The 23,762-nt window shown below is 49.2% G+C and overlaps 8 protein-coding genes and 1 non-coding gene across 9 annotated transcripts; 6 read left to right on the forward strand and 3 right to left on the reverse strand.

The window, feature by feature from the left end:
* Positions 1-3,252: 3,252 nt before the first annotated feature.
* On the forward strand, positions 3,253-5,565 carry GIQ15_03540 (uncharacterized protein; the record flags this gene model as incomplete). The annotated part of the gene is made up of 3 exons (XM_033550957.1): positions 3,253-3,858; positions 3,920-5,410; positions 5,473-5,565. The coding sequence occupies 3 exons, from the start codon at positions 3,253-3,255 to the stop codon at positions 5,563-5,565; spliced, it is 2,190 nt and encodes a 729-aa protein (XP_033408118.1).
* A 436-nt stretch (positions 5,566-6,001) lies between these two features.
* GIQ15_03541 (molybdenum cofactor sulfurase) lies at positions 6,002-7,540 on the reverse strand (the record flags this gene model as incomplete). Its single annotated transcript, XM_033550958.1, has 1 exon — positions 6,002-7,540. One exon carries the CDS (start codon positions 7,538-7,540, stop codon positions 6,002-6,004), a length of 1,539 nt encoding a protein of 512 aa, XP_033408119.1.
* Positions 7,541-8,646: 1,106 nt separating this feature from the next.
* On the forward strand, positions 8,647-10,378 carry GIQ15_03542 (mandelate racemase/muconate lactonizing enzyme family protein; the record flags this gene model as incomplete). The annotated part of the gene is made up of 4 exons (XM_033550959.1): positions 8,647-8,688; positions 8,776-8,880; positions 9,003-9,608; positions 9,776-10,378. 4 exons carry the CDS (start codon positions 8,647-8,649, stop codon positions 10,376-10,378), a joined length of 1,356 nt encoding a protein of 451 aa, XP_033408120.1.
* A 754-nt stretch (positions 10,379-11,132) lies between these two features.
* On the reverse strand, positions 11,133-12,126 carry GIQ15_03543 (import inner membrane translocase subunit tim-21; the record flags this gene model as incomplete). Its single annotated transcript, XM_033550960.1, has 5 exons — positions 11,133-11,224; positions 11,291-11,390; positions 11,449-11,503; positions 11,574-11,758; positions 11,839-12,126. 5 exons carry the CDS (start codon positions 12,124-12,126, stop codon positions 11,133-11,135), a joined length of 720 nt encoding a protein of 239 aa, XP_033408121.1.
* Positions 12,127-12,517: 391 nt separating this feature from the next.
* Positions 12,518-14,305, forward strand: GIQ15_03544 (uncharacterized protein; the record flags this gene model as incomplete). The annotated part of the gene is made up of 6 exons (XM_033550961.1): positions 12,518-12,583; positions 12,650-12,785; positions 12,853-13,036; positions 13,123-13,832; positions 13,886-14,200; positions 14,277-14,305. 6 exons carry the CDS (start codon positions 12,518-12,520, stop codon positions 14,303-14,305), a joined length of 1,440 nt encoding a protein of 479 aa, XP_033408122.1.
* Positions 14,306-14,854: 549 nt separating this feature from the next.
* On the forward strand, positions 14,855-14,941 carry GIQ15_t0023. Its single transcript has one exon. It is a non-coding gene; the product is annotated as a tRNA-Leu (tRNA).
* A 514-nt stretch (positions 14,942-15,455) lies between these two features.
* GIQ15_03545 (folic acid synthesis protein) lies at positions 15,456-16,972 on the reverse strand (the record flags this gene model as incomplete). The annotated part of the gene is made up of 3 exons (XM_033550962.1): positions 15,456-16,455; positions 16,506-16,714; positions 16,769-16,972. The coding sequence occupies 3 exons, from the start codon at positions 16,970-16,972 to the stop codon at positions 15,456-15,458; spliced, it is 1,413 nt and encodes a 470-aa protein (XP_033408123.1).
* Positions 16,973-17,909: 937 nt separating this feature from the next.
* GIQ15_03546 (oxidoreductase) lies at positions 17,910-19,188 on the forward strand (the record flags this gene model as incomplete). The annotated part of the gene is made up of 4 exons (XM_033550963.1): positions 17,910-17,922; positions 18,001-18,262; positions 18,332-18,833; positions 18,889-19,188. 4 exons carry the CDS (start codon positions 17,910-17,912, stop codon positions 19,186-19,188), a joined length of 1,077 nt encoding a protein of 358 aa, XP_033408124.1.
* A 500-nt stretch (positions 19,189-19,688) lies between these two features.
* On the forward strand, positions 19,689-20,864 carry GIQ15_03547 (eukaryotic translation initiation factor 3; the record flags this gene model as incomplete). Its single annotated transcript, XM_033550964.1, has 4 exons — positions 19,689-19,705; positions 19,805-20,438; positions 20,562-20,733; positions 20,803-20,864. 4 exons carry the CDS (start codon positions 19,689-19,691, stop codon positions 20,862-20,864), a joined length of 885 nt encoding a protein of 294 aa, XP_033408125.1.
* Between the last annotated feature and the right edge of the window lie 2,898 nt (positions 20,865-23,762).

Raw genomic sequence — 23,762 nt, forward strand, 5'->3', positions numbered from 1 at the left:
TTCTCAATAGTACAAGTGCCAAGTAGGTTTATGCCTTGATTCGCTTCTCTCTTCTTTGCATTTAACAAAGTACGTACCTGAAAATGATTGGATCCAGGTAGACAGGCCTTGGGTTCTTGATAGAGATGCTATATCCATGGGTGCTGCAGACCGAGGGAAGTGCGGCCGAATAATCAGTTGTACAATATTAACCCTGTACGGAGTACTAAGTATAAGGGTTGAATTCAGCAAGCCGGGGCCTGAGTTATACTCTGGTGCTTCCCGTGTGCTGTTTCTAATACCGAGTCGCGGGCCTGGGCAGCCAATACTTCAAATATCGTGGCGATGCCAGCTAGGATGGGATACTCTGTCATAAAATAACAATAAAGAAGAACCGCACGTTGGTTTATGTATAGGTCTAAGACATGGGATGTGAGAATGTATGAAATATAGCAAAGTCCCTGCTGGTAACGGAGGTGTTGCGTAGACTTCCCGTTCCCGTAACCCTTGGTCAACCAACGTTTGGCACCTTTATCAGCGCTCCAAACGATGCTATATCGTGAGTAGCAACAAGATCTCAGGATATTTACCACTACTTGACTTTTTTATTGTACCAGCCAAATCTTTTCAAACATTCAAATAGCCCCTCCCAACACTAGCCAATAATCTAGTCAAGAGGGGAACTCCATATAACGGAAGCGGTCGACAATATCAAGGCACCGGTCTTTGTTCTTGTACGGTTCATAGCCACGCGTCATAAGGTATATAACAGATCCAATGGCAAATTACTCCGTTTAATCGGCTCGGAGGTCGAATATCAGCATGGACATACCCAAGAGCTTCTAACCAAGCCACAGCAGAGATATCCCATCATTAAGAAAGTATTACGCCGCACTTGGAAGAACAATCCCTTCATTCATAATCTACCTTTGCATTTGCATTATAGCTAAAGATGGAAATGGGATATGACGATTTGGCTTGGGAACAAAGCGACACGGTCTTCGATACCTTTAAGAAAAAAGCATCAAGTCCGGCTGTTCTGAAGGCTGTCACGAAATTTATGGCAGCTAAATACCCTGTATCTCAACCTAATGATCGTGCCCGTATAATAGGCGTCGGCGCCTTCAATTTCTGTTACCGCATGGAGTTTAATAATGGATTTTCTTCCCTTCTACGCTTCGCATCCCCTGGTAGAAGTATATTTCTAGAGGAGAAGACCGAAGCAGAGGTTGCCGTCATGCGCTATATTAAGGAAAATACTGATATTCCTATTCCAACTATTCTTGACTGGGGCATGGAAGGGCCCTATGAGATGGGCCCGTATATCCTGATGGAGTTCGTTAGCTATGCATCTAACCTTATGGTAAAACTAAGAGCACCAGGTTACGCTAGAGGAGACCGTCCTATACTTGATCCTAATATTGATGAATAAACGCTAGAGCACTTATATGGGCAGATGGCAGACATTATACTGCGGCTATCAAGGTGCTCCTTTAGCAAGATCGGCTGCCTAGCTGCTTAGCCTAACGGTTGGGCTATCACGAAACGTCCCTTGACAATAAATATGAACGAGCTTGTCCAACTCGGTGGCTACCCCAGAGCAGAGCTGCCGTCATCTCCTTTTACTACTACATCTGATTATATTCGTTGCCTTGCTGGGGTTCAATACACACATTTATCAACTCAACGCAACGATGCCATCCAGTCGGAGGAGGATTGTCGCCATAAATACACTATTAGAAAGATACTGCTTAAACTTGCAAGGCAGTCGAAGCTTATAGGCGAGGATACTCTGGAGCCTTGCCAGTTCAAGCTTTTCTGCGACGACCTCTGGCCAACGAACATACTTATCGACGAGAACTCCAAGATTGTCGCCATTATTGATTGGGAATTTACATACGCTGCACCCCCAGAATTTACATATAGTCCTCCATGGTGGCTACTTTTGGAGACACCAGAAGACTGGCCTTCGGGTATAATAGATTGGGCCACGACTTACGACTTACGTCTTAAGATCTTTCTTAGAGCAATGAAGGATCAGGAAGAAATCGCGATCCGTAACGGGCTGTTATCTGATTCAGAGCAACTCTCCGAGCGAATGCATAAGAGCTGGAACAGTGGAACTTTCTGGATATGTTACGGTTTACGGAAAAGTTGGGCTCTAGATATCATCTGGCCATTTATTGATCAAAAAATCTTTGGTGGAGAAGAAACACTCGAGAATAGAATAGCCTTGCTTGATAGTGAGGGTAGAATCCAATTTATGGAACATGAGCGCCAGGAAATGGATGATTTTGTTCAGCGAAAGATGAAGGGTTCAAAGACAAGAAAATTGGAGAGTGGGATAATGGAACAATATATGCAGAGATAGCATGATTAGATGCCACCTAGAGAGGGTGATGTTGGTCGTTTCATATCAGGATGTATTAACATTAAATAATATCAACCGGCCACTGGATGTATCCATAGACAGATCACAAGTAACCTTGTAACTATCCAATAAGAAGATATATGAAGTGAACGCTGAAATTCAGGAGCAATGTAATATTCCAACTTCTAGCTACTAGAAGCAGTTGTCGTCTGGATACTGTAATCAAGGGCTCCTAGTCGAGATACCGGGATAGAGGTCCCTGCGGAATCACACTCTCTCAAGCACTGATTAATAAAAATCAGCTTCTATTGCAGTCTTTCTAGGATAATATTCATCTACTTAAAAGAATTTTGAATATATCTAAGATATATCTTTTTCTGGTGGTGAAGGTTAGATTAGTCACGTGACTAATATACCCCAAAGCACGGACCACCTACGCCTATTCCAGAAATTCTCCAGGTTGAAAAGCATCAAGAAGAGAACACAAACAAGTGAGAGGTGGTGGAAGAGTGACAACGCCGCATACTCCCAGAGATGACTGACTAATTTTTGCTTCTTGCCCTTTCTGCAGTCATCTATTTACATCTCATTATCATTTTAGGACTGTCTGCAAGTTACTTGGACGCAAAGAAAGCCTTACTGAGACCTTTGCCAACGCGCAAGAGACGAGATGTATAATCCATACCAAGGTAATGCAAGCCAAACAATTCACTTGTTCGCCCAGATTGCTAATATCTTTGTCTATAGCTCCTGGGCCATTTGGCCAACCGCCAGATTTTGGAAGCTATCCTGGCGCGCCCCCAGGTCTAGGTGGTGAGCTTTATCTACCTCCTTCTGAACGCGTATCCTACAAATTCCATAGCTGACGTGTCCACCTTTGCATCTGATTAGGCCCGCCAGGGATGGCACCTCCGGGTATGGCACCTCCTGGGACCGGAGCACCACCGGGTATGCAACAGCACAATGCTCAGCAGCCAGGCCGGCCCGGCGGCTTTCCACCCAACTTCCAGCCTCCCGCAAATATGCCAAACATCAATTTCTCTGCGCCTGTTATTCGGCTAGGAACCTCAGGTCCTCCCAAGTCAGCAACACCACATGAAGGCGGTCGTGAGCGTGGCGGAGATTCTGGAGGACGCCGAGGAGGCCAGCACCACACGGGCTCAATAGAATCGCAACGTCAGAATATCCGTGAAGCGATCTTGCAATTGCAGCCTCCGACAAAGGATGAAATTGTGCGCACTGTCTTTGTTAGCGGTATTACCGAAGGCACTGGCGGTGATGAGGGAATCGAACGCATTCTACGATCGGCGGGTAATCTTCGGCGCTGGATTCGGGCGACTGATGCAGACAATAAGCCATGCAAGTTTGGCTTTGCAGAGTACGAGGACCCGGAAAGTCTTAATACTGCGGTAGAAGTGCTAAGGGATATCGAAGTTCCTGTCAAGAAACAGCGACCCTTCTCGGACGATGAAAAGGATAATGCTGAAATTGAAATGAGTAAATTAATGGTACGTTGTTGTTAATCTCACCTTCGGCTGTTTTCCAACTGGGACACTAACAGGTTTTTAGGTGGTTATTGATGATAGCTCACTCAAATACCTTGAACAATATGAAATGAACAACAGTCAAGAGCCCGAAGCAGTACATTCACGCCTTGAATCTGCGAGAAAGAACCTTGCGAACGTTCTAGCCGAACTTACTAAACCCTCAGCTCAATCCAAAGCAGATGCAACGGGATTCGACAGAGATGGCGATACTACTATGGGCGAATCAGATAAGCAGAACGATGGTGCTGCAGCAGAAGTTATCACGATTCCTATAACCGTGGAAGATGAACTATCAGATATCCCCGCTGAAATGAGGGAAACCGTCGCAAAGGAGATCGCAGCTTTCCGTGAAAGAAGCAATCGCCGAGACCTTGAACGACTGAAGCGCGAAGAGGAGATCGAGTCTCTAGAACGAGCTAGAAATGCCGGTCCTTCACGCCCAAACAGACTATCGTCTCCACCGCATTCAGCCCCAAGTGGTCCTGCTGGAGGTGCCAATGGAATTCCCCTTGGCCCTCGAGATAGGGGCGTACCAAATGCGCCATCTGGGCCAAAGGGTTACGGACACCAAATTCCAAAGGACTATCAAAAGGGTGTCTCCTTTGTCAACACTAATGGAATAAACATAACGCCGGAGGACGATGACACTGATGCAAATGATTCTGAGGTAGAAAGAAGGCACCAGGAAAAGCGAAATGCAGAACTCGAGAAACAGGCCTTAGATCAGGAACGGCGATGGCTAAATCGTGAAAGAAGCAGAACGGCTGCTGTGGAGAGAGAAAAGAACCGAGAACGAGAAGAAGGGCAACGCGCGGAAGAAGAGAAACGCGCTATGGCTAAGCGACTACGAGAGTGGAATGATGATACGGAAGCCAGCAGAAAGGTGGAGGAATACTACGCCGATCGCGGTGTATGGATACGCAAACGTGCCACATTCCGAAATAGAGAAGTCGCTATGGACGAAGCTGATCGCGCAGCAGAGGAACGAGAGAAAGCCAAAGAAGCCCAGCAGCAGGAACAAGCTCGTGGAATGGCTGAAGACTTCCTTGCTCGCCAAGCGCAGGAAATAGAGTCTCGCAATCAGCCACGCAAGGAACCCCAACGCTTCAAACTATCCCTTGGGGCAGCAGCCCAGAAAGCTCAGCGGAGAACTGTTGCTGAAGTTGAGGGTCTACTTGAAGACGAGGAAGATACTGCGGCCACAACTAGACGTCCTCTGACGGACATTAAATTCGACACCATTGCTGAAACAACCGGTCTTAGTGATGAAGAGCGCGCCCAGGCCGCGAGACAACTTGCAGCAGAGATTCCTTCAGACAAAGAGGGTCTCTGGAAATGGGAAGTCAAGTGGGAATTTGTGGACGAGGCTGTCCTGGGAGACCAACTTAAGCCGTTCGTGGAAAAGAAGATCATGGAGTATCTTGGTGTGCAGGAACAGATGTTGGTGGATGTAGTGGAAGAGCATATCCGAAAGCGCGGGAGTCCTCAGGATCTCGTGGAGCAGCTGGAAGGAGTAAGTCATATACACCACGTCCCCTCCACCTTTATCACATATACTAATACCTTTTCACGTAGGCACTTGACGAAGAAGCAGAAGTTCTGGTGAAGAAGCTGTGGCGTATGATCGTGTTCTTCTCCGAGAGCGAAAAGAGAGGTCTCTCAAGTTAATCCCGGTGTCTATAGCATGGTTGTTTCTCTGGTTGGACGGATCTGTAAATTAGGAATGAAACTACAAGCGTTTTCTTTTTCCACATAGCCTGCCAATTATGTTTCCAATGTTATATCGCCGTCCTATGGTATTTGTGTAGTGTACGCTGGTGGATCATCAGCCTCAGGTCTCAGGTAAGGATGAAACACCACCATGCAAACTTTGCAACTTTACTACAACATCATCAATCACATTTGACAAGTTCGATTTTATAAAAAAAGAATGTGGAGAAAAAAGACAGAATATATAAACTGTAAGCACCCGATGCTTCATGCCAGATGCTTCATGATATCGTATATTATGCAGTCATAACCATTATTCTAACGCCGATTAAAATTTATACCCATATCAAGTCATGTTCACATTCCTCCCAAGTCATTACGGGGTCATAAGAAGCTAGCAATGCAGTCTCGCTTTAAGATTCGTTGCCGCTGGGAAATCGTCGATAAACGTATGCGCAAATTGCAAAAATCGAAAAACATCGGCAAAATTGGTCATCAGGCCGAGCGAGATACGAACACCTCCGCCAGTAGACATGCCCATGTCTATTAGGAACTCGTCAAAGGTCTTTGGATCGCCATCCTGGTCTTTGGCTGCGGCTTCTTGGTGAAACGCACTCAGCAGGGCCTGTTCTGTGAGATGGAACGCAGCCTCGCCGGCGCCGGGGTTGCAGAAGCATCCTGTGCGGAGGGAGAGGTTTATGGGGATGGCGCGCTGGTCGACGATGCGTTCGTCTATGACGCGGCCGTTGGGGTCTATGAAGTTGAAGCTGATGGTACCGCCGCGGCGCTCTGTGTTCTGGGGGCCGTATAGGATGACGGCGCGCCGGCCGTTGGAGTGACGGAGCTCGAGGAGGCGGTCGATGAGCCAGCCTGCAAGCAAGATAACACGATTATGGATGGTCTCCATGCCGATGCTGGAGAGATGGTTGAGGCCGATCTCTATCGCGGGGAGACCGAAGAAATCGATACTTCCGTCCTCGAATACTTCGTGCCATTTCTGGGTCATTACCTGGCTGTTACGGTCGTTGCTCCCCTGATCCTGGATCGTGGTAGGGATCTTTTCGCCAGATACCCATGGGCGCTGCAGCTTGGACAGGGCCTGTTTACGGGCGATCAAGCAGCCAATACCGGAAGGATATCCGAACATCTTATAGAAGGAGATTGGTACGAAATCGGGATGCCATCGGGAGAGATCTAGGACGTTTGCAGGTACAAAGCTCGCAGCATCTAGAACAACATCCCAGCCCTGAGCCTGCGCTATCTCAATCCATTCTAGTGAATGCTGCACGCCGCTGAAATTTGACTGGGCAGGATATGCAAAAAGACGAGGGCTGCCTGTTCCCTTGGTGTAAATCGCCTTCTTCAGGAACGCCTCGTCTGCTTGCAATCCGGGCGACGTCACAGGTGCATATGTCACAGAAACGCCCTTTCCACGTGCGAATTCTCGAAGGCCCTGCACGGAATTGTGGTTGTCCCATAGGAGCAGCAGTTCTCCCTCTGGCGTGAACGGGTAGGCTTCTCCGACTAGCTTGAGTGCATGCGATGCGTTGGCTGTGAAGATGACTTCGTATTCGTCCGGGGAGGCACGGAAGAAGGAAAGAATATGCGCCCTGACTTGCTCGACTGCCGCTGCGCTTGACGTCGACTGGGAATCGCTATAGATGCTGGATCGAAGCAGGTCGAAATGTGTTCGCAGTTGTTTCTCGCCGTACAGGCCGGCGCCGGTGTAATCGAGGTATATGTGATCTTTCAATGGGGTATATTCTGTTGCACGCAGAGTGTCGATCTCGCTGGTCTGGCCAAATGTCGGACTGGCCCTTCTGAAGGTACGTTCTGCCTTCTTCAATGCCCTCCGTTGCCTCCATTTGGCCAACAGTCGAGGTCTCCGGCTCTCCCGGTCCTCAGGTAGCTGACGACTTATGCAAGAACCCATAATGCAAAATTATATTAGAGAAAACAAAAAAGCCACGGCTGGTGAGAAAAGAGAGAAGATACCTCTAAAAAAAGAAGAGGCAACCAATTTATTAAAAGCAAAAATCCAATGGAAAGGCCTAATATCTTGCCCTGCTGGCATACATCCCCCCCCCCCCCCCCCCCCCCTCTCATCACCTGAACAACAAGGCCGCGGCATGGGCATACAGTTCGGCGAATGCATGGATACATGTTGGATGCATACGCTGGACCGCAGGCTTGCATCAGCTAGCTCGGCCAGCATGCATAGTCTAGCCTGATTGCCAATAGATCTCCGGGTTGCTGGGGACGGTCCTGCGCGGCACGGCCAATGGGTTCATTTCTCCGATGCATATTCTGGGGACGCGCAGATGGCTGCGGGCGAGCTTTTTACACTTTCCTCGCCGTGCAGCCTATCTTGACATGGATACAATGCACGCAACACGGGGCTGATTCAGGGATGCACTCGCTAGCATTGCCGCTGAAAGTTATATGTACAGTAATCGCCGGGGTATTTTCTGAGACGGCCGCGGCATTCTGGCCTTCTAATCCTTCCAGAGGAAATACCGCCTTGAGACATTAGAAGCGCTGTTAAGGGCCGTTTTTGCTGGGTTGTCACCAGGGTTCCTCTGGGGGGCCGCCGAACGAGGGTCTGTTCACCGGGCTTTGGGTGCTCAGTTCTTTAATTAGGTCTACTAGGGGCGCCAACTAGTGCTAGGGCTTTAACTGGAGCTTTAACTGAGCGCTCGCTGCCGGGCATGCTCCCGGGCTCCCCTCTCCTTTCCCTTAGGGCCTTGGGGGGCGGCGCAAGGGCCCCCAAGAAGCTCCACCGTTTAGCGCCCGCTTACTGATAACTTTACGGCTTTACGGGCTTCAAGAGGAGAAAAAGGTGACATGTCGCATTGGCACGCAGCAATTTCCCCTCTGAGATAGCAGCAAGCGCAGAAAGACGCCCCTCGTCTTCCCTGGAGCTCTTGCAAATCCATACGACGTCCATAGGACGTTCATACTCCGTACATACATACAGGCGATCGCTACGCAACAAAAGACAAGGACCAATTTCAGTTGTTCAGTCGCAATTTCGAGACCATGAAGATCACCGGCTTCTCCTCGCACGATGTGCGATTCCCTGTACGTCGTATCTCCTACCCTTCCCTCCCGTCTTTCCGGGGATCCTCCTTCTCTCCGGCCTTGTCTTAAACTAATATCATGGCTTAGACGTCGCTGGACAATACCGGCTCAGATGCCATGAATGCCGCTACGGACTACTCTGCCGCGTACTGCGTGCTGCAGACGGACTCAGCCCACGCTGGCCATGGCATGGTATGTACAAGTTTTAGGGCGCTCAATTACGACACAACACACCCAGATTGTCGGGTTTGATCTGGCTTGCCTTTTGCTTGCTTTTTGCCCGCGCTACTGCACATGGCTGACTCGGTCGTAAGACTTTTACCATCGGCCGAGGCAATGAGATTGTCTGCACGACCATTGATGCGCTGGCGCCGCTACTGGTGGGAAAGGAGCTCGCATCGCTAACCGATGATTGGGGGAAGACATGGCGCTATTTGGTATCCGATAGTCAGCTTCGATGGATCGGGCCTGAAAAGGGCGTGATCCATCTTGCGCTTGGAGCTGTGGTGAATGCCCTGTGGGACCTTTGGGCAAAGACGCTCAACAAGCCTGTGTGGAGGGTGGTGGCGGACATGACGCCCGAAGAGTTGGTAAGATGCATAGACTTCAGGTATATCACTGACGCAATTACGCCAGAGGAAGCAATCAAGTTGCTGAAGGAAGTGGAGCCCACGAAGCAGCAAAGAATTGCGGAAGCGGAACGCAACGAGGCGGTTCCGGCGTACACGACCAGCGCTGGCTGGCTGGGCTACGATGAGGACAAGATGAAGGCCTTGCTCGAGCAGAGCGTCAAGGATGGGTATCGTTACTTCAAGCTGAAAGTTGGCGGTGACCTGGCTAAGGATAAACGACGATTGACGATCGCAAGGAATGCCATTGGATACGACAAGGGAAATGTTTTGATGGTCGATGCCAATCAGGTATGTTCACTCATCATCCTTACGCTATTCCAACATCCCTACGCAAGATTTCGCCTAAATAAGCGAAGCGTTCCTTCGTCGGTACGGCGTAAGATGACGATGCGCGGAAGAAGGTGCGGAATATAATAATAAACATCAGCAGCATTAACGAGTTGTGTATATTTTAGGTGTGGTCAGTTCCCGAAGCTATCTCCCATATGAAGGAGCTAGCCGGGTTCAAGCCCTGGTTTATCGAGGAGCCCACTTCTCCAGACGATATACTAGGCCATGCAGCCATCCGCAAAGCACTCCAAGATACGCCACACGGCGCCATTGGAGTCGCTACGGGCGAAATGTGCCAGAACCGAGTTATGTTCAAGCAATTCCTTCAGTCCGGTGCACTGACCGTCCTTCAGCCAGACGCATGTCGAGTCGGCGGCGTCAACGAGTGTCTCGCCATTCTCCTGCTGGCGCGGAAATTCGGCGTCCCCGTCGTCCCCCATTCAGGGGGGGTTGGGCTGCCCGAGTACACACAGCATCTAAGTACAATTGACTATGTTGTGATGACGGGCAAGAAGAGCGTGCTGGAGTATGTGGACCACTTGCATGAGCACTTTGAATATCCGGCCAGGGTGCGGAACGGGTATTACGTTACACCCATGGAGCCTGGGTACAGCGTGCAGATGAAGGCGCGTAGCATGGAAGAATACTCATTCCCTGGAGAGGAAGGGAAGAGCTGGTGGAGATCCGAAGAGGCGAAGCCAGTCTTACAGCGTGCCCGTGTGGGTTGATAGCTGGACGGGGGGCTCGAAAAATGTTCAAGGATGATGATAACTATTTATGGATCCTGCCCCATCTTTGTTCCGTGACTAGTGATTTAACTATGTGAATAGAGGATATCAAATTTATAACTAATTAGACGAGATAACTAATTAATAGCACTACTTGTATAGCTGGCGGTTCGTTAATTGATAGCCAGTCGATAATACAATTCTAAGACCTAATAATTTGTTCTAGAAGACCAGGGTATCAGACCCTGATAGTTAAAAGGAGAAAATATAGGGGGTAATGACCGAGGGTAAATTATTACCTGAATATACAGGACATTCTTACGTCTACCCTGGACATGAACTCCGCGATTAGCCTGAGGGGTCTGCCTGCATATGTCAACAGGCATTCTGCATGCTGCGCATTGCGTCCCCCAAAGCCATGGCGACCAATTGCGGGATATAACTACATACATATACGTGTTGGCTGCATGCCTGCAATGCCTGCACTGCCATCGAGAACAACGCAGGCTAATCGCCAATTGTAACTCTAACGAGCAGGGCCAGATCCAAATAGCATTCCATAGATGTCAAAGTCTTTAAGGTAAGATGATTCCATGCCGTGGAATCAGGGTTGGCGGCTTCAAGCGCCCAGGGTAGGGTGTCGTGACTGGTTCTTCTAGCCAAGTCTTGAAATGAGATCTCAGCACCCATGTTCAATATCATACAAACCTGAAATATATCAATAACACCATCCTGTGGGCTGTGGGGGTTGAGGCTACCGCCATTGGATCCCAAATATCGTTGACCTAGCCTTTGCGGCTGCTTTCTTAGCGGCATTTGCATTCTCTAGATATACACGATGGTGGCCTACATTCAGTCGTTAATAACGCGCAGTTTAAACGAACCCAATGGTAGATGAACTCGCTCGCTTACCTCTGACGTCTAGAGCGAGAAGGTGATATTCGTAGTCATGTTGGCCAGCCAGCTTTACCAGGTGGACTAGCACAACACCGTCGTTAAGTGGGCCGCTGACCTATAGAAAATTGTTAGCAAAAATGCACGAGAAAAATCGGGTCTCAAGTATGGCGTACATGGAAGTTCATCCTCATGTGCTCGTTTCCCTTTCTATCTTTTTTAATTGTTGTCCTGGAGGTATCGGTTAGCACAACGTTGCGTCCACGGGGCGTACGGGCTGTGGACTGTTGGAGCTATTTACGAAATAGGTCGATTCCTCGTCCATTTGTTCCATGAAGTCTCGCCGTAAGCTCTGATCTGTTTGCTGTCTCCAAGCAACGCGAGACATTCCTCGCTATTCTTTACGCGGCTCACTGCGCGGTTGAACTGGTTCGTTTTGCTATTGGGAGCAAACACGTCGAGGTATAGAAACGTGAACACGCCGCACTGCAAATATAAAGTCCCCGTAAGCGTCCATCCACAATATATCGTCATCCCAAATAGCTGTCCAGCCTCTGAAAACTAACCGTCATCACAGCGCCAGCCAGGATAACTAGAAAATTGACAGACTGCTGTGTAGCACGTGCCGCCTTCTCTCCGCGCGAAAGCTGTCCCCATTTGATTCGTCCATCGTCGGTGGTCACGGTAATCGATTTCCTCTTTGGCTGGGGGTTCTTGGAGCTATCCAGACTGCTCTGGGTGGCATAGTGGTTGTATCGGGTAAGGAATGGAGTAGCTGCGCGGCCGCCGTCCCTGGAGAGACGAACGAGCCGAGACGCAGATCTAAGCGAGCGAAGTTGAATTGGGGGATTCATGGTGCTGTAAACGAACCATCATTTGCCGGTGAAAATGATATGGCTATTCTCGTCGCGAACTGCCATCAGTCCTGTCTCCGAAACATCGTCGTTCGTCGTGTTTGAAGCTATCTTTTTTCCTCTTCTTTTTCCTCTTTTGGCTCTTGCTGATGTCATCTTCAACGATTACATAAGTGCTTATATCATCATATGCCGATGTATACACGTGACTTCTTAATCGGGCAAGGCTCGAGGGCGCGGCCAGAGTGGCAGAAGAGCGAAAGGAAAAGGAAAAAGCGACTCCAGGGACGCTCCTTTTTTCGCCTTCACGCCTCGCAGTTTCGCCCTCTGCCCGTCACTGCTGCTGCTGCCTCTGCTCGACCCCGGAGACCACATACGCCGCGATCCCACCATGAGTGCTACCAAGGCGCAGTCTCAGAAAATCTTTGAGAAACTAAAGACGAAGCCCGCAAACAAGGTAAGCCGCGGTTCCTCCCCCCGCCATGCCGCTCCCCTGGTTCAACCGTAACTAATTTTTAGCTAGATATGTTTTGACTGCGGGACGAAAAACCCGACGTGGTCCTCTGTTCCCTTTGGGATATACCTCTGCCTCGACTGCTCGTCGAACCACCGTAATCTCGGTGTCCATATCTCCTTCGTTCGCTCAACCAATCTTGATCGTGTGTTTCACCGCCTATTAGAGCATTCAACCTTCGGTGTCGATCGTATGCTAACTGATCACTATAGAATGGCAATGGGAACAGCTACGTGTTATGAAAGTTGGCGGGAATGAGTCGGCTACGAAATATTTCCAGTCACATGGCGGAACGGCGGCCCTAAACAGCAAAGACTCGAAGATAAAATATACCTCTAGCGCGGCAGTGAAATACAAGGAAGAACTGAAGCGGAGAGCGGCCTTGGATGCTGAAGAGTACGCAACATACTTTTTTCTTCTTCTCTATCTTATAATCATGTGGTGGTGAATGATTGTGGCTAACTTAGAGTTAAACTAAACAGATACCCTGAAGAGGTCGTGATCACTGATGTGGTTGCCTCGGCGACCCCTGAAGGGTCCTCTACCCCAGCTGGCGACGCGGACGACGACTTCTTCTCCTCCTGGGATAAACCAGCTATCAAACGACCAAGCAACCCTCCGTCACGAACCGCCACCCCGTCTTCCGGCGGCCGCAACTCTCCCTTCCTCACCCCAGGTTCCAATGGCAATGGTTCACGGCCTAAATCTCCACTATCTGCCGCAGAAAAGAGCACTGCTCCATCTCCCCCAGTCGCCGTCCGGACAGGTACTGCGGTACGCAAGGGACCGGCAGCCGGCGGGAAGAAGACATCCGTTCTTGGAGCGAAAAAAGGACCCAAGCTAGGTGCGAAGAAGGTCGTTGGAGCCGATGCGATTGATTTCGATGAGGCGGAGAGAAAGGCAAAGGAGGAAGCCGAGAGAATCGCAAAGCTCGGCTATGATCCTGAGTCTGAGAAGGCCGAAGAAGCTGCTTCAAAGGGCAAATCTACTTCCTCCATCATCTCTTCTACCCCCGTGAGTCCCAGGCCAAGCTTTGGAGCCACGCGAGGCCATGAGAGGAGCGCAAGCGAGATCGAGAGATTGGGCATGGGTATGGGCCGCCTTGGCTTCGGACAGGTGGGAAAGCCAAAGGCTCCAGCTCCAAAGAAGCTAGGGTTTGGCGCTGTCGGACACTCAAACAGCGCTCTTGATGGTATGTTCGTTTCTATCCTTTTTTACATCTCCAATATTCTAACATCTTTCCAGATGAGGAGCTAGAGCAAACCAAATCCAAATTTGGTAACCAGAAGGGCATTTCATCCGACGAGTTCTTCGGCAGAGAGCAGTTTGACCCTGTAGCTCAGGCAGAGGCTAAGGCCCGTCTCACAAACTTTGAGGGGGCCACTTCCATATCAAGTAACGCCTACTTCGGCCGTCCTGAGGATGAAACCCCAGCTGGAGAAGATTATGGTGACCTGGAGACGGCAGCCAAGGACTTTGTACGAAAATTTGGGATTACCGCTGGCGATGATCTTGAGAATTTGACCAACTTGGTTGGTGACGGCGCTGTTAAACTTCATGGTATGTTCAGGCCTACCAATTCTCATGGCCTACAGTCACCGTTTTGTGTTAAAAGCTAATGAACTTCCTCGTACAGGTGCTATCCGCCAGTATCTTAATAGCTGAGCTCACATGCTTATGATGATTGGGAATATAACGTTTGCTCCTCTTTCCTTCCATAAAGTTATGAATCATCCCAGCTATTTTTAGCCTTCGGGGCTTCTACTTAGCATCTTGGAGTTTTGACCTGCTGTTTCATCAAAAAGGCGAGGGTAAAATAAATTTCTACTTGAGTTTGCCATGAGATATGCTCCCATTACACCACTCGGTTTACCCCCTTGACTGGGTTAGATCATAGCTTATGGAAGTGGAGGGTTTTGTAATTGGGGGTGGCCGAGATGTGTTTTATGAATCCGTGGTCTTCAATGCGTATGTGTGCGAGCCTCTTCCCTTAAGGGTTGCATTTTCTGCTTCTTCCCTAGTCTTTGACTCTGGCTTTTATTTCTGCAGCTTTGCTGGATGATTTAAAACTATATTTAGAATAGCGAAATGACCTTCACTGATTATGACTTTGTTATCGGCTGTAAAATGGCAATATCATATTGTAAATGGCGCGGACTGAGCCTGACTATCTAACTATAGTCTAATCTAGGGTAGATAATAACTTAATATTCTGGTAAGATGGCCGAGTGGTTTAAGGCGGCAGATTTAAGCTCTGCTGGGGGAAACCTCTCGTGGGTTCGAATCCCACTCTTATCAACATCTTTTTTTTCCTGCTCTTTTTGCCTCCTTTTTGAGATATCAATTTTGCTGTTAAGTCTACATCTCTGGCCCACATTCATGGTATCGTTGGTTTTTTGGGGATGCGTCTAGGTGGCTGGGCAGGTGGTGATGATTTGAATATCACCCATTCCGCCGTGGATGATGTTCGGTATAATTCTATACTCAACCCGAGGGCTCTAGGTCCAGACACCAGAAGTCATATTCTTATATCTTCGAGTACTCATTCGGTTCTACACCTTTCATATATAATCAGGATATTACTGGAACGGCTTTAGAATGCAATAGAGTACAACTATCGTAGTGTCTACATATATGGCGCCTTCCAGTAACGGCCAGTGATATATATACTAGTTATACAGTAAGGACAAGCTGAAGAATTAACTGATCCCTTGACAGAATGAAATGGATAACCACGAGGTCTTTAATGGCTTATAGATCTTTGTAAGTAAATAATATACAAATGATGTTTTACAGTGGCCAGTATCCTACTAATTCAGTCTGCCATCTGATTACCCAAATCACACCTAAAGATCGCGTCGGCCATACGAGTAACCTGAGCCATTTCCTTGACGTCGTGGATACGTACGATGTCTGCTCCGCTGCTGATAGCAGCTGTGATGGCGGCTGCAGTACCCCAGGTTCGCTCATCAGCTCTCTTAACGCCAGTGATGTGTCCTACAAACCCTTTCCTGCTAACTCCCACAAGCCAGGGTGTATACTGTAGCCCCTCATCTTGCCTCAGCTCATTTAGATGCCTTAGGATGGCTAGATTCTGGTCTTCGGTTTTGGCAAAGCCTACGCCAGGGTCGGCGATGATGCGCCATCTTCGAACACCGGCATCTTCAGCGGCGCGTATACGCTCTGACAGCTCAGCTTTGATGCCGGCGAGCACGCCGTCGGGGTACTTTGTGAGTTTGTTCATAGTCTTTGGTGTTCCGCGTGTGTGTGAGAGGATGACTGTTTTCTGGAGGCGGGCCATGGTAGAAAGCATATCTGGATCCAGCAGGCCGGCGGATATGTCGTTTATTATATCCGCGCCGGCATTAACGGCTGTCTCAGCCACGGTGGCCCGGTAGGTGTCGATGCTGATGGCTACCTTGTTAGCTTCGGGGAGGGACCTGATGAGCTTTATCGCCGGTATGACGCGCGCCAGCTCTTCGGATTCAGTGACTGGATCGGCGTTGGGACGGGTACTTTCGCCCCCTACATCGATGATAGTGACGCCAGCGTCTATGTAAGCCTTGACTGTTTCAAGCAGCGCTGCAGGGTCGGTTGATGAATGGGCTCCGCCATCGGAGAAGGAGTCGGGGGTTACGTTGAGAACTGCCATGAGAAGCGTGCTGCGTCTGGGGTAGGTGGGAGTGATTGGGGGTAAGCCTGCAGGCATGGGCGTCATGACGGTGGGGGACGGGTCAGACGGGGGGAGATCGTTTAAATGAGATGTATATGTTCCAGTCTGCAGCGGGCCTAATGGACACTCTTGTGGAATTAACCTAAGCAGCCATTAGCTTGTGTATTTATAACATTGTAGGGGGCGTCTCACTGGCAAAGAGGCCGTAGAACGAATTCCCGCTCAAGCATAAGTTTATGAGGGATGGTCAACCGCTCATTAGAGAACTCGCCGTTGCCGTATAAGAGGATGTCAAGGTCTATGTTGCGTGGGCCCTTATCGACGACCTTATGTCTCCCCATATCAATCTCAATCGACTGTAGGGTATCCAGTAGCTCCATTGGGCTCTTGGAAGTTTCAACCTATGGTCATGTTAGAATATGATTCTACATTATATCGACTACAGGAGAACATACCTCACATGCTCCGTTGAGGAACGCTCCCTGGTCCATCACATACATCGGCGCAGTCTCAAAGAGGGAGCTTGTCCGCTTGATCCTGATACCTCGAGCCTCCATCTCTCGACACGCCTCTTCTATCATAGCAACACGGTCTCCTAAGTTACTACCGAGAGCAACGAACGCCCGATGGAGCGTTAGATCACCAGTGCTGGACGACATGGTTGTTGTAGACGCCAAACGTCGACCATATCCGCCCTTGAGCTTGGAATGGCCACTGAAGTGGCTATCGAGACAAGACAGCCTGGTCTGCAGTCCGAATGATCGATATGCACCATCCTTCCGTGGGATATGGGCTCTGTAACTCCAGCTCCTGCCACCGCGCGATGGACTCGGTCTGAGGCGGTTTTGTGAGAGTGCACTCGAGACAGTTATGAATGAAGCAGCTCTAGAGCTGACACTGGTTGGACCATGTCCCTTTCTCGTCGAGATGGGGGTATCATGTATCAAGCAGGGCACCCTTTGCTGCCGTCAGTCTGTCTGTATGTATGTATGAAGTGAAGGCTCTCCTACTCTTTGATGCCGCGAGACCCTAGACCGGCCAAACCAGGACCTTTGCGGTAGAAGAGGCTCATCTCTGCTCTTGATATCGAGCCAGTAGCATATAACTTCTTCTTCTTCTTCTTCTTCTTCTCTCGATGTTGAAGTCATGATGTTTATTACTCAGCATTTACTCTGTTACAGTTGATATTTACCTAGGTACTATTCATGGCAGGGATATCTCCGTACTTTACACCGACAGACCATAGACATAAGAGAGACAATATATAATAAGCAGATGACGAGGAAGAAGATGAAGAAGACATAAAGATGAAGACAAGAGAGACAAGAAGACAAGAAGTTGTAGACAAGAAGAAGAAGATGTAGAAGAAGAAGAAGAAGAAGTAACTCGGCTACCCCAACTTCTCAGCCGAGGCTCCTTTGCGCCGCCAACGTCGCGCGTTCACAGGATAAAAAGCCCCGGATGCGGCCCACCTTCGAGTCGATAAAAGGACCTTCTCGCTTCCTCTCTTCATCCTCCATCCTCTCTCCAGCACCGTCGCCAGATAGCTCTACTTCTCCTTCTCTCGCTTTAGACAGAACGAACACAGTCTCAACCATGGCTTCCCCACGTAAGTTTGCGCATCTGACCTGCCGAGGCCTGTACCTGGACAAGTATCGCTGACCTTGACTTTTACCATGGCGGATAGAACAGCTCAGAACTCCTCTTACGGACCTTCTCAAGATCAGACACCCCGTTCTCCTGGCTGGTATGAACGTCGCTGCCGGCCCTAAACTCGCTGCCGCCGTTACAAATGCTGGAGGTCTGGGAGTTATCGGTGGTCTCGGCTACACCCCAGATATGCTCAGGGAGCAGGTGGAGGAGGTCAAGAGCTATCTCAACGACAAGAACGCTCCATTCGGTGTCGACTTGCTGCTTCCACAGATTGGAGGCAATGCACGAAAGACCAAGTTTGTTGCTCTCTTCTTGCTTGGATGAGACTTGTACCGAGGCTCATATTTGCTAACCAACCTTGATAGCTACGACTACACCAAGGGAAAACTCGACGAGCTGATCACCGTCGTTATCGAGAGCGGTACCAAGCTCTTTGTCTCTGCTGTCGGTGTCCCACCAAAGCACGTCGTCGACAGACTGCACAAGGCCGGCGTCCTCTACATGAACATGATCGGTCACCCCAAGCACGTACAGAAGTGCCTGGACGTTGGTGTCGACATCATCTGCGCCCAGGGAGGTGAGGGCGGTGGCCACACTGGAGATGTTCCCACCAGCATCCTCATCCCAACCGTAGCCAAGCTCTGCAAGGGAAAGACCAGCCCCATGACCGGTCAGCCCGTCCAGGTTGTTGCTGCCGGTGGTATCTTCAACGGCCAGAGTGTTGCGTCTGCCCTCATGCTCGGTGCTTCCGGTGTCTGGGTTGGTACTCGTTTCATCTTGGCTGACGAGGCCGGTGCCCCCAAGGACCACCAGGAGGCTGTCCGCACTGCCGGATTCGACGACAATGTCCGAACCATCATCTTCACCGTATGTTCCCCTTCTTTTTCATTGTATCCTGATCTAGTCTGACATCTCGGTATAGGGTCGCCCAATGCGCGTCCGCAACAACGCCTACATTCAGAACTGGGAGGAAAACCGCGCCGAGGAGATCAAACAGCTCACCAGCAAGGGCGTCATCCCCGTCGAGCACGATTTCGAGACCATGGAGGATGTCGACGACGATACCATCGACAACGCCCGACCCCACCTGATGGGCAAGGCCGCCGCCGTCGTCGACGAGAAGAAGCCCGCCAAGGCCATCGTTGACGAGCTCGTCGGTGACGCTGTCGTATGGCTGAAGCAGGGCAACGGCTTCATCACCAGCGCCAGCTCTAAGCTATAAGCAAGACGTCATGGGCGGGGTATTTTATTTTTTTCAACGCAGTCTCACGCCGGTAAATCGGCGTTCGCTTGTTAGTGTTTGAAGCAGGAATGAATCTACTCTTATACACAGATCCGCAAGGGTCGCGCTTGTTACATGCATTTCTTCTTGGTATAGCTCGCTGTGCTAAATGTATATATCCAATCTCAACAACGATATCCCGTTTATTCCCGTGCCACAGTAGCCGTTACCATAGACCATAGAAGTAAGACAGGCCTTATCATAGAAGTAAAGATGGATTATATCATGGAACTTCTTAAATATTGTAGAGTCGAGGATATAGATATTTTTTCGGTGCGTGATGACATAAGCGATGATGGTGGGCACAAAGATAAACTGGCTCCACGAAATCTGATATTGAACCGTCAAAATTACTCAAGGAACACGGAACGACAGCAAACTATTGAATCAAGCCAAAACCTCCTCTATTTCTCCTTGACACACCGATAAGGATCGAGAATATGGCACAGCCTTCAAAGTAAGTCAGAGTGGCCTCCCTCGTCGCTGAGCTGCCAGCTAGTGTCCCGCTCGCTTTTTAATATCTATCGCCTTCCCACTCACCATTTATTTCCAACAGGGGAGCCGACTGGGCTGACGACGAGGAATTCGATGATGCCAACGCCCTCCCGCCACAGCAAGTACTGACGAACAAAGACGGAACGAAAACCGTGATATCATACCGCTTCGACGACGATGGCAAGAAAGTCAAGACCACCCGTCGCATTCGCACTACGATCGTCAAGGAACATGTCAACCCCCGAGTAGCTGAGCGAAGAGCATGGCCTAAATTCGGTCTGGAGAAGGGTCACCCGCCCGGCCCTTCGTTCGATACCACATCCGTCGGAGAGAACATTATATTCCGACCAAGTGTGAACTGGAAGGCTCAGGCTAAGGAGGCCGAGAAAGAAGGTGGCGATAAGGATAGTATGAAGGCGCAGCTGAAGGATAAGAAGGTCAAATGTCGAATTTGTAACGGAGAGCATTTCACTGCTAGATGTCCGTTCAAAGATACCATGGCGCCTGTTGAGGAGGGCGCTGGCGGTGCCGGTGTGGATATGGATGGTGATGACGATAAGCCAGCTGCCGGTGGGCTTGGTCAGAGCGGAGCCAGCTATGTTCCCCCTGCTATGCGAAAGGGCGGTGCTAGCAGTGGTGATAGGATGGCTAGCAAGTATGAGAGGGATGATCTGGCGACACTACGCGTTACCAATGTGAGTATCTACACAGCCCCCCTCCCCCGCTCATTCGAGTATTTTCAGCCTGGAAGATGGTGGTTTTCGGAAACTACCTGGTGTGCGTGTGAAGTCCTTGCTAAAACTGGTTGTTTCTACTAGGTCTCCGAGCTGGCTGAAGAGCAAGAGGTTCGCGATATGTTTGAGCGGTTCGGACGAGTCACACGAGTCTTCCTTGCCAAAGACAGAGAAACAAATATGGCCAAGGGCTTTGCTTTCATCAGTTTCGCGGATAGAAGCGATGCTGCTCGTGCTTGTGAGAAAATGGACGGCTGTAAGTTGACATTCTCACTTTCTCTTAAATCCCCCCCTAGGCATGAATATCAGACTAACCGTGATATAGATGGTTATCGACACTTGATTCTTCGCGTTGAATTCGCAAAGAAGAGCACTGACGCGAAATGATGACTTCCCTTTTCACCCTTTCTTCCACTCCCGTCTTCCCATCCTTTTTTCAGCTTCCAGCTTCCACGCAGACCTTTGACCTCTTCCTTCCTCCCGATATATCTTTATTCAATGCAATGCCTGGCTAGGTTTCTCCAAAAAAACGCCTTTCCCTGCCTTTCTTTTCTTTAGGAGTGGGATCCTGTTTCTTGTTTATAATGGTCTCTATAAAATTGCATTTCCTTCTATTTTCCACGAATCAAAGCCTAATGCTAATGACAACACCCCCCTTTCCTTCTCTCATGTGGTTTTTCGAAGTCAATCGTCGGTCATGTACCACGCTACACATAAGAGGATGATGGTTCCGTGTAGGTGTCACCGTTTTGATATTCATGAGTCTTCGCAAATGCCAACCCCGTGAGCTCTATCGTTGGATTATAATGATGCCATGCCATGCCATGCCTACTTTATGCTGTGTGAGGGCTTATGGAGATGGAGGAGACCTACTGCCTGCCATGTGGTTGTGAACCATGCTACCCGCACAATCTTGCGGTGCCATGAAACCGTTCTTGTGGGTGGTTGAGGCTTAACTCTGTCTCTCTACTGTCTACGTGGTGATATTTGGTTCTTGGTGTTCATCTATGGTTGCATAGGGGGTTAGATGAAAAGGGAATGTTTTGCAACTCCAATATAAAGCTTTATACCGTTTCTCTCGTCTATATGGATGGATATATGTTGTAGGATAGCCCTGGGCGACGGATCTTCTGAGCCCATCATGCTCTTAGGGCTGAGGTTTGAGTATGCATTCACCCCTGGCCTGGAGATACCTCTACCAAAAAGCTTGTTTATAGTGACATTATCGACCCTGCAATTACACAATAGTGATGGGTATATCTTGTACGCGTCTGAGGCAAATAAGTACTTGATATCTTGTATATGTTATATCACGTTAGGGTTTTTTCCCTGCAGCAAGTAACCTCGATACCTTCGACGTCCTCTATCAACAGACGTCATCTTAATATCTCTCTATTTCTCCCGCAAAATCAACCCACATCCGAGAAAATTACTCATCGTTATGAATACACCTACAACCCTAAAATAATACTCAGCTGAGCACGCCTCCAAACGGACGACGAGGAATGGGATGGAGGCAATACGCATACGACCAGGATTCGTAAGCCAGCTGAGATATGATCCTCCCTTTTTTTTCTTAAAAAAGAGGAGAGAATTGGCGTTTGCGGGATTATTATCATACGTTAAGATATCATCTATCCCACCGTTACGCCTCTTGGCTTGCTTCCTTGCGTCCGCCGCCGGTTTTGACGTGGCCTTGCCGGTAAAGCTGGACTGGATAACTAGGTTAGTCGTCTGCCGGTCAAGCTGGACTAGATAGTCTTTAGCAGGAGACGGGGATGGCTGAGCGGGCGGGAAAGACAAACTGCAGGTCATAGCACCCTTGACGCTCTAATAGATGCTAGATGCTAGCTAACTGATGCTAGACAATATTGGAAAAGGGTTTGAACCAAACTGTGATCTCCAGCGACCAAGAGGCTGGTGATCAAACATTAAGCCTGGATTCTATCCCTTCTTTGGCCTCCATGGAAATCCTCGTGATTCGTGGCCGGCGCGGTCTAAGTTCGGTAGTTTTTTGATCCCAGAAGGCCGAAAGTCGGTCTTGTCCGAGGGGGGAGGGGGATAAAAGGGGAAAAAGAAAAGAAAGTTTGAAGGCCTGATACCCGGTGAATAGCAGGTAATAACATTTTGAGAGAGTGACCCTTTCAGTATTTTTGCAACTTCTCCGTCGTCCAGTTCGCTTTAGGAATACGGCCCCAGGAGGAAGGGCAGTATGGGGGAAGAAAAGGAGGACAGAGTACGATGGGTAATAGACGGCAAGCTATATTTGGCTATTGCCTTTGCCTATGGTCACCAAGAACGGAGTATGTCTACGTTGTCAGAATATGCGGCCATAGTAACCACCTGCAAAGCATACTTAATGGTCATACCGCAGCAGCTGGGGCTCTCTCTCTCTCTGGTGACACCGAGCTATCATATCATATCATCTCATATAGCATTACTTTATCCGCCTCCTTAGCCTTGACATAACGGCGTGTGACATGTGCGCCACCAATCATACAACATTGCTTATTTCCACAGAATGACGGGATGACATGGTACAAACAACATGGATGCGCAGATGGAATCGAGATCTTCAAACGTAAGCGCTCCCTTTTAACGGTTTTCGTACATTGCGCCAATCAAACCCCTTCGGCGAATACGCCCCATATCCATGCAAGGGTATATCGTGAAGCGGCCAGTCATGGCGCCGCTCAACGATGCTGCTGTGCAAGGCTCTCCTGTCAAGTTTTGTTCTCATGTCGACCGGTAATTACTTATTGCGCGCCTCCCATTGGGATTTACCTCTCCCTTACCCTTGGTTGACACGTATAAAGGACGGGGCCCCGGTTGTTCTCTGAATCATCACTTCGGTATTCTGCAGCTTCGGCCCCCAAGGGGTATAAGATGGAGACGTAAGTGCACGGTGAGACAAAGATAAATTTAATATCGATTTCGCGCCTCATGCATATCATCTCGGATATGGATAAACTAGTGTTGGACAAGCCTTGGACTCTGATCAGAGATTGTTAGCAGGCATCGACGGGACGGCAGGAGAGCCTGGTGGCACATCAATGCTTCATCATAGGCGGCCTCCCTGTCGGCGGATGGGGTTGCCTCATAGAAGGCGTCCCGAAAGTTAGAATCAAGTATGAGGTGACTTGTATATGGAGTTTGTCAATTCGTTCGTTCCCCTGATCTGCTTAGTCAGTTGATCATATTGTCTCTATTATGGAGGGGATCAATGCATCCTACGTGACAAAAAAAAAGGCTTTGTCTGCTTTGTATTTGTTTTTTGTTTTGTTT

This window comes from Arthroderma uncinatum, assembly GCF_011692745.1.
Source record: "Arthroderma uncinatum strain CBS 119779 chromosome Unknown scaffold2, whole genome shotgun sequence".
Classification (NCBI taxonomy): Eukaryota; Fungi; Ascomycota; class Eurotiomycetes; order Onygenales; family Arthrodermataceae; genus Arthroderma; species Arthroderma uncinatum.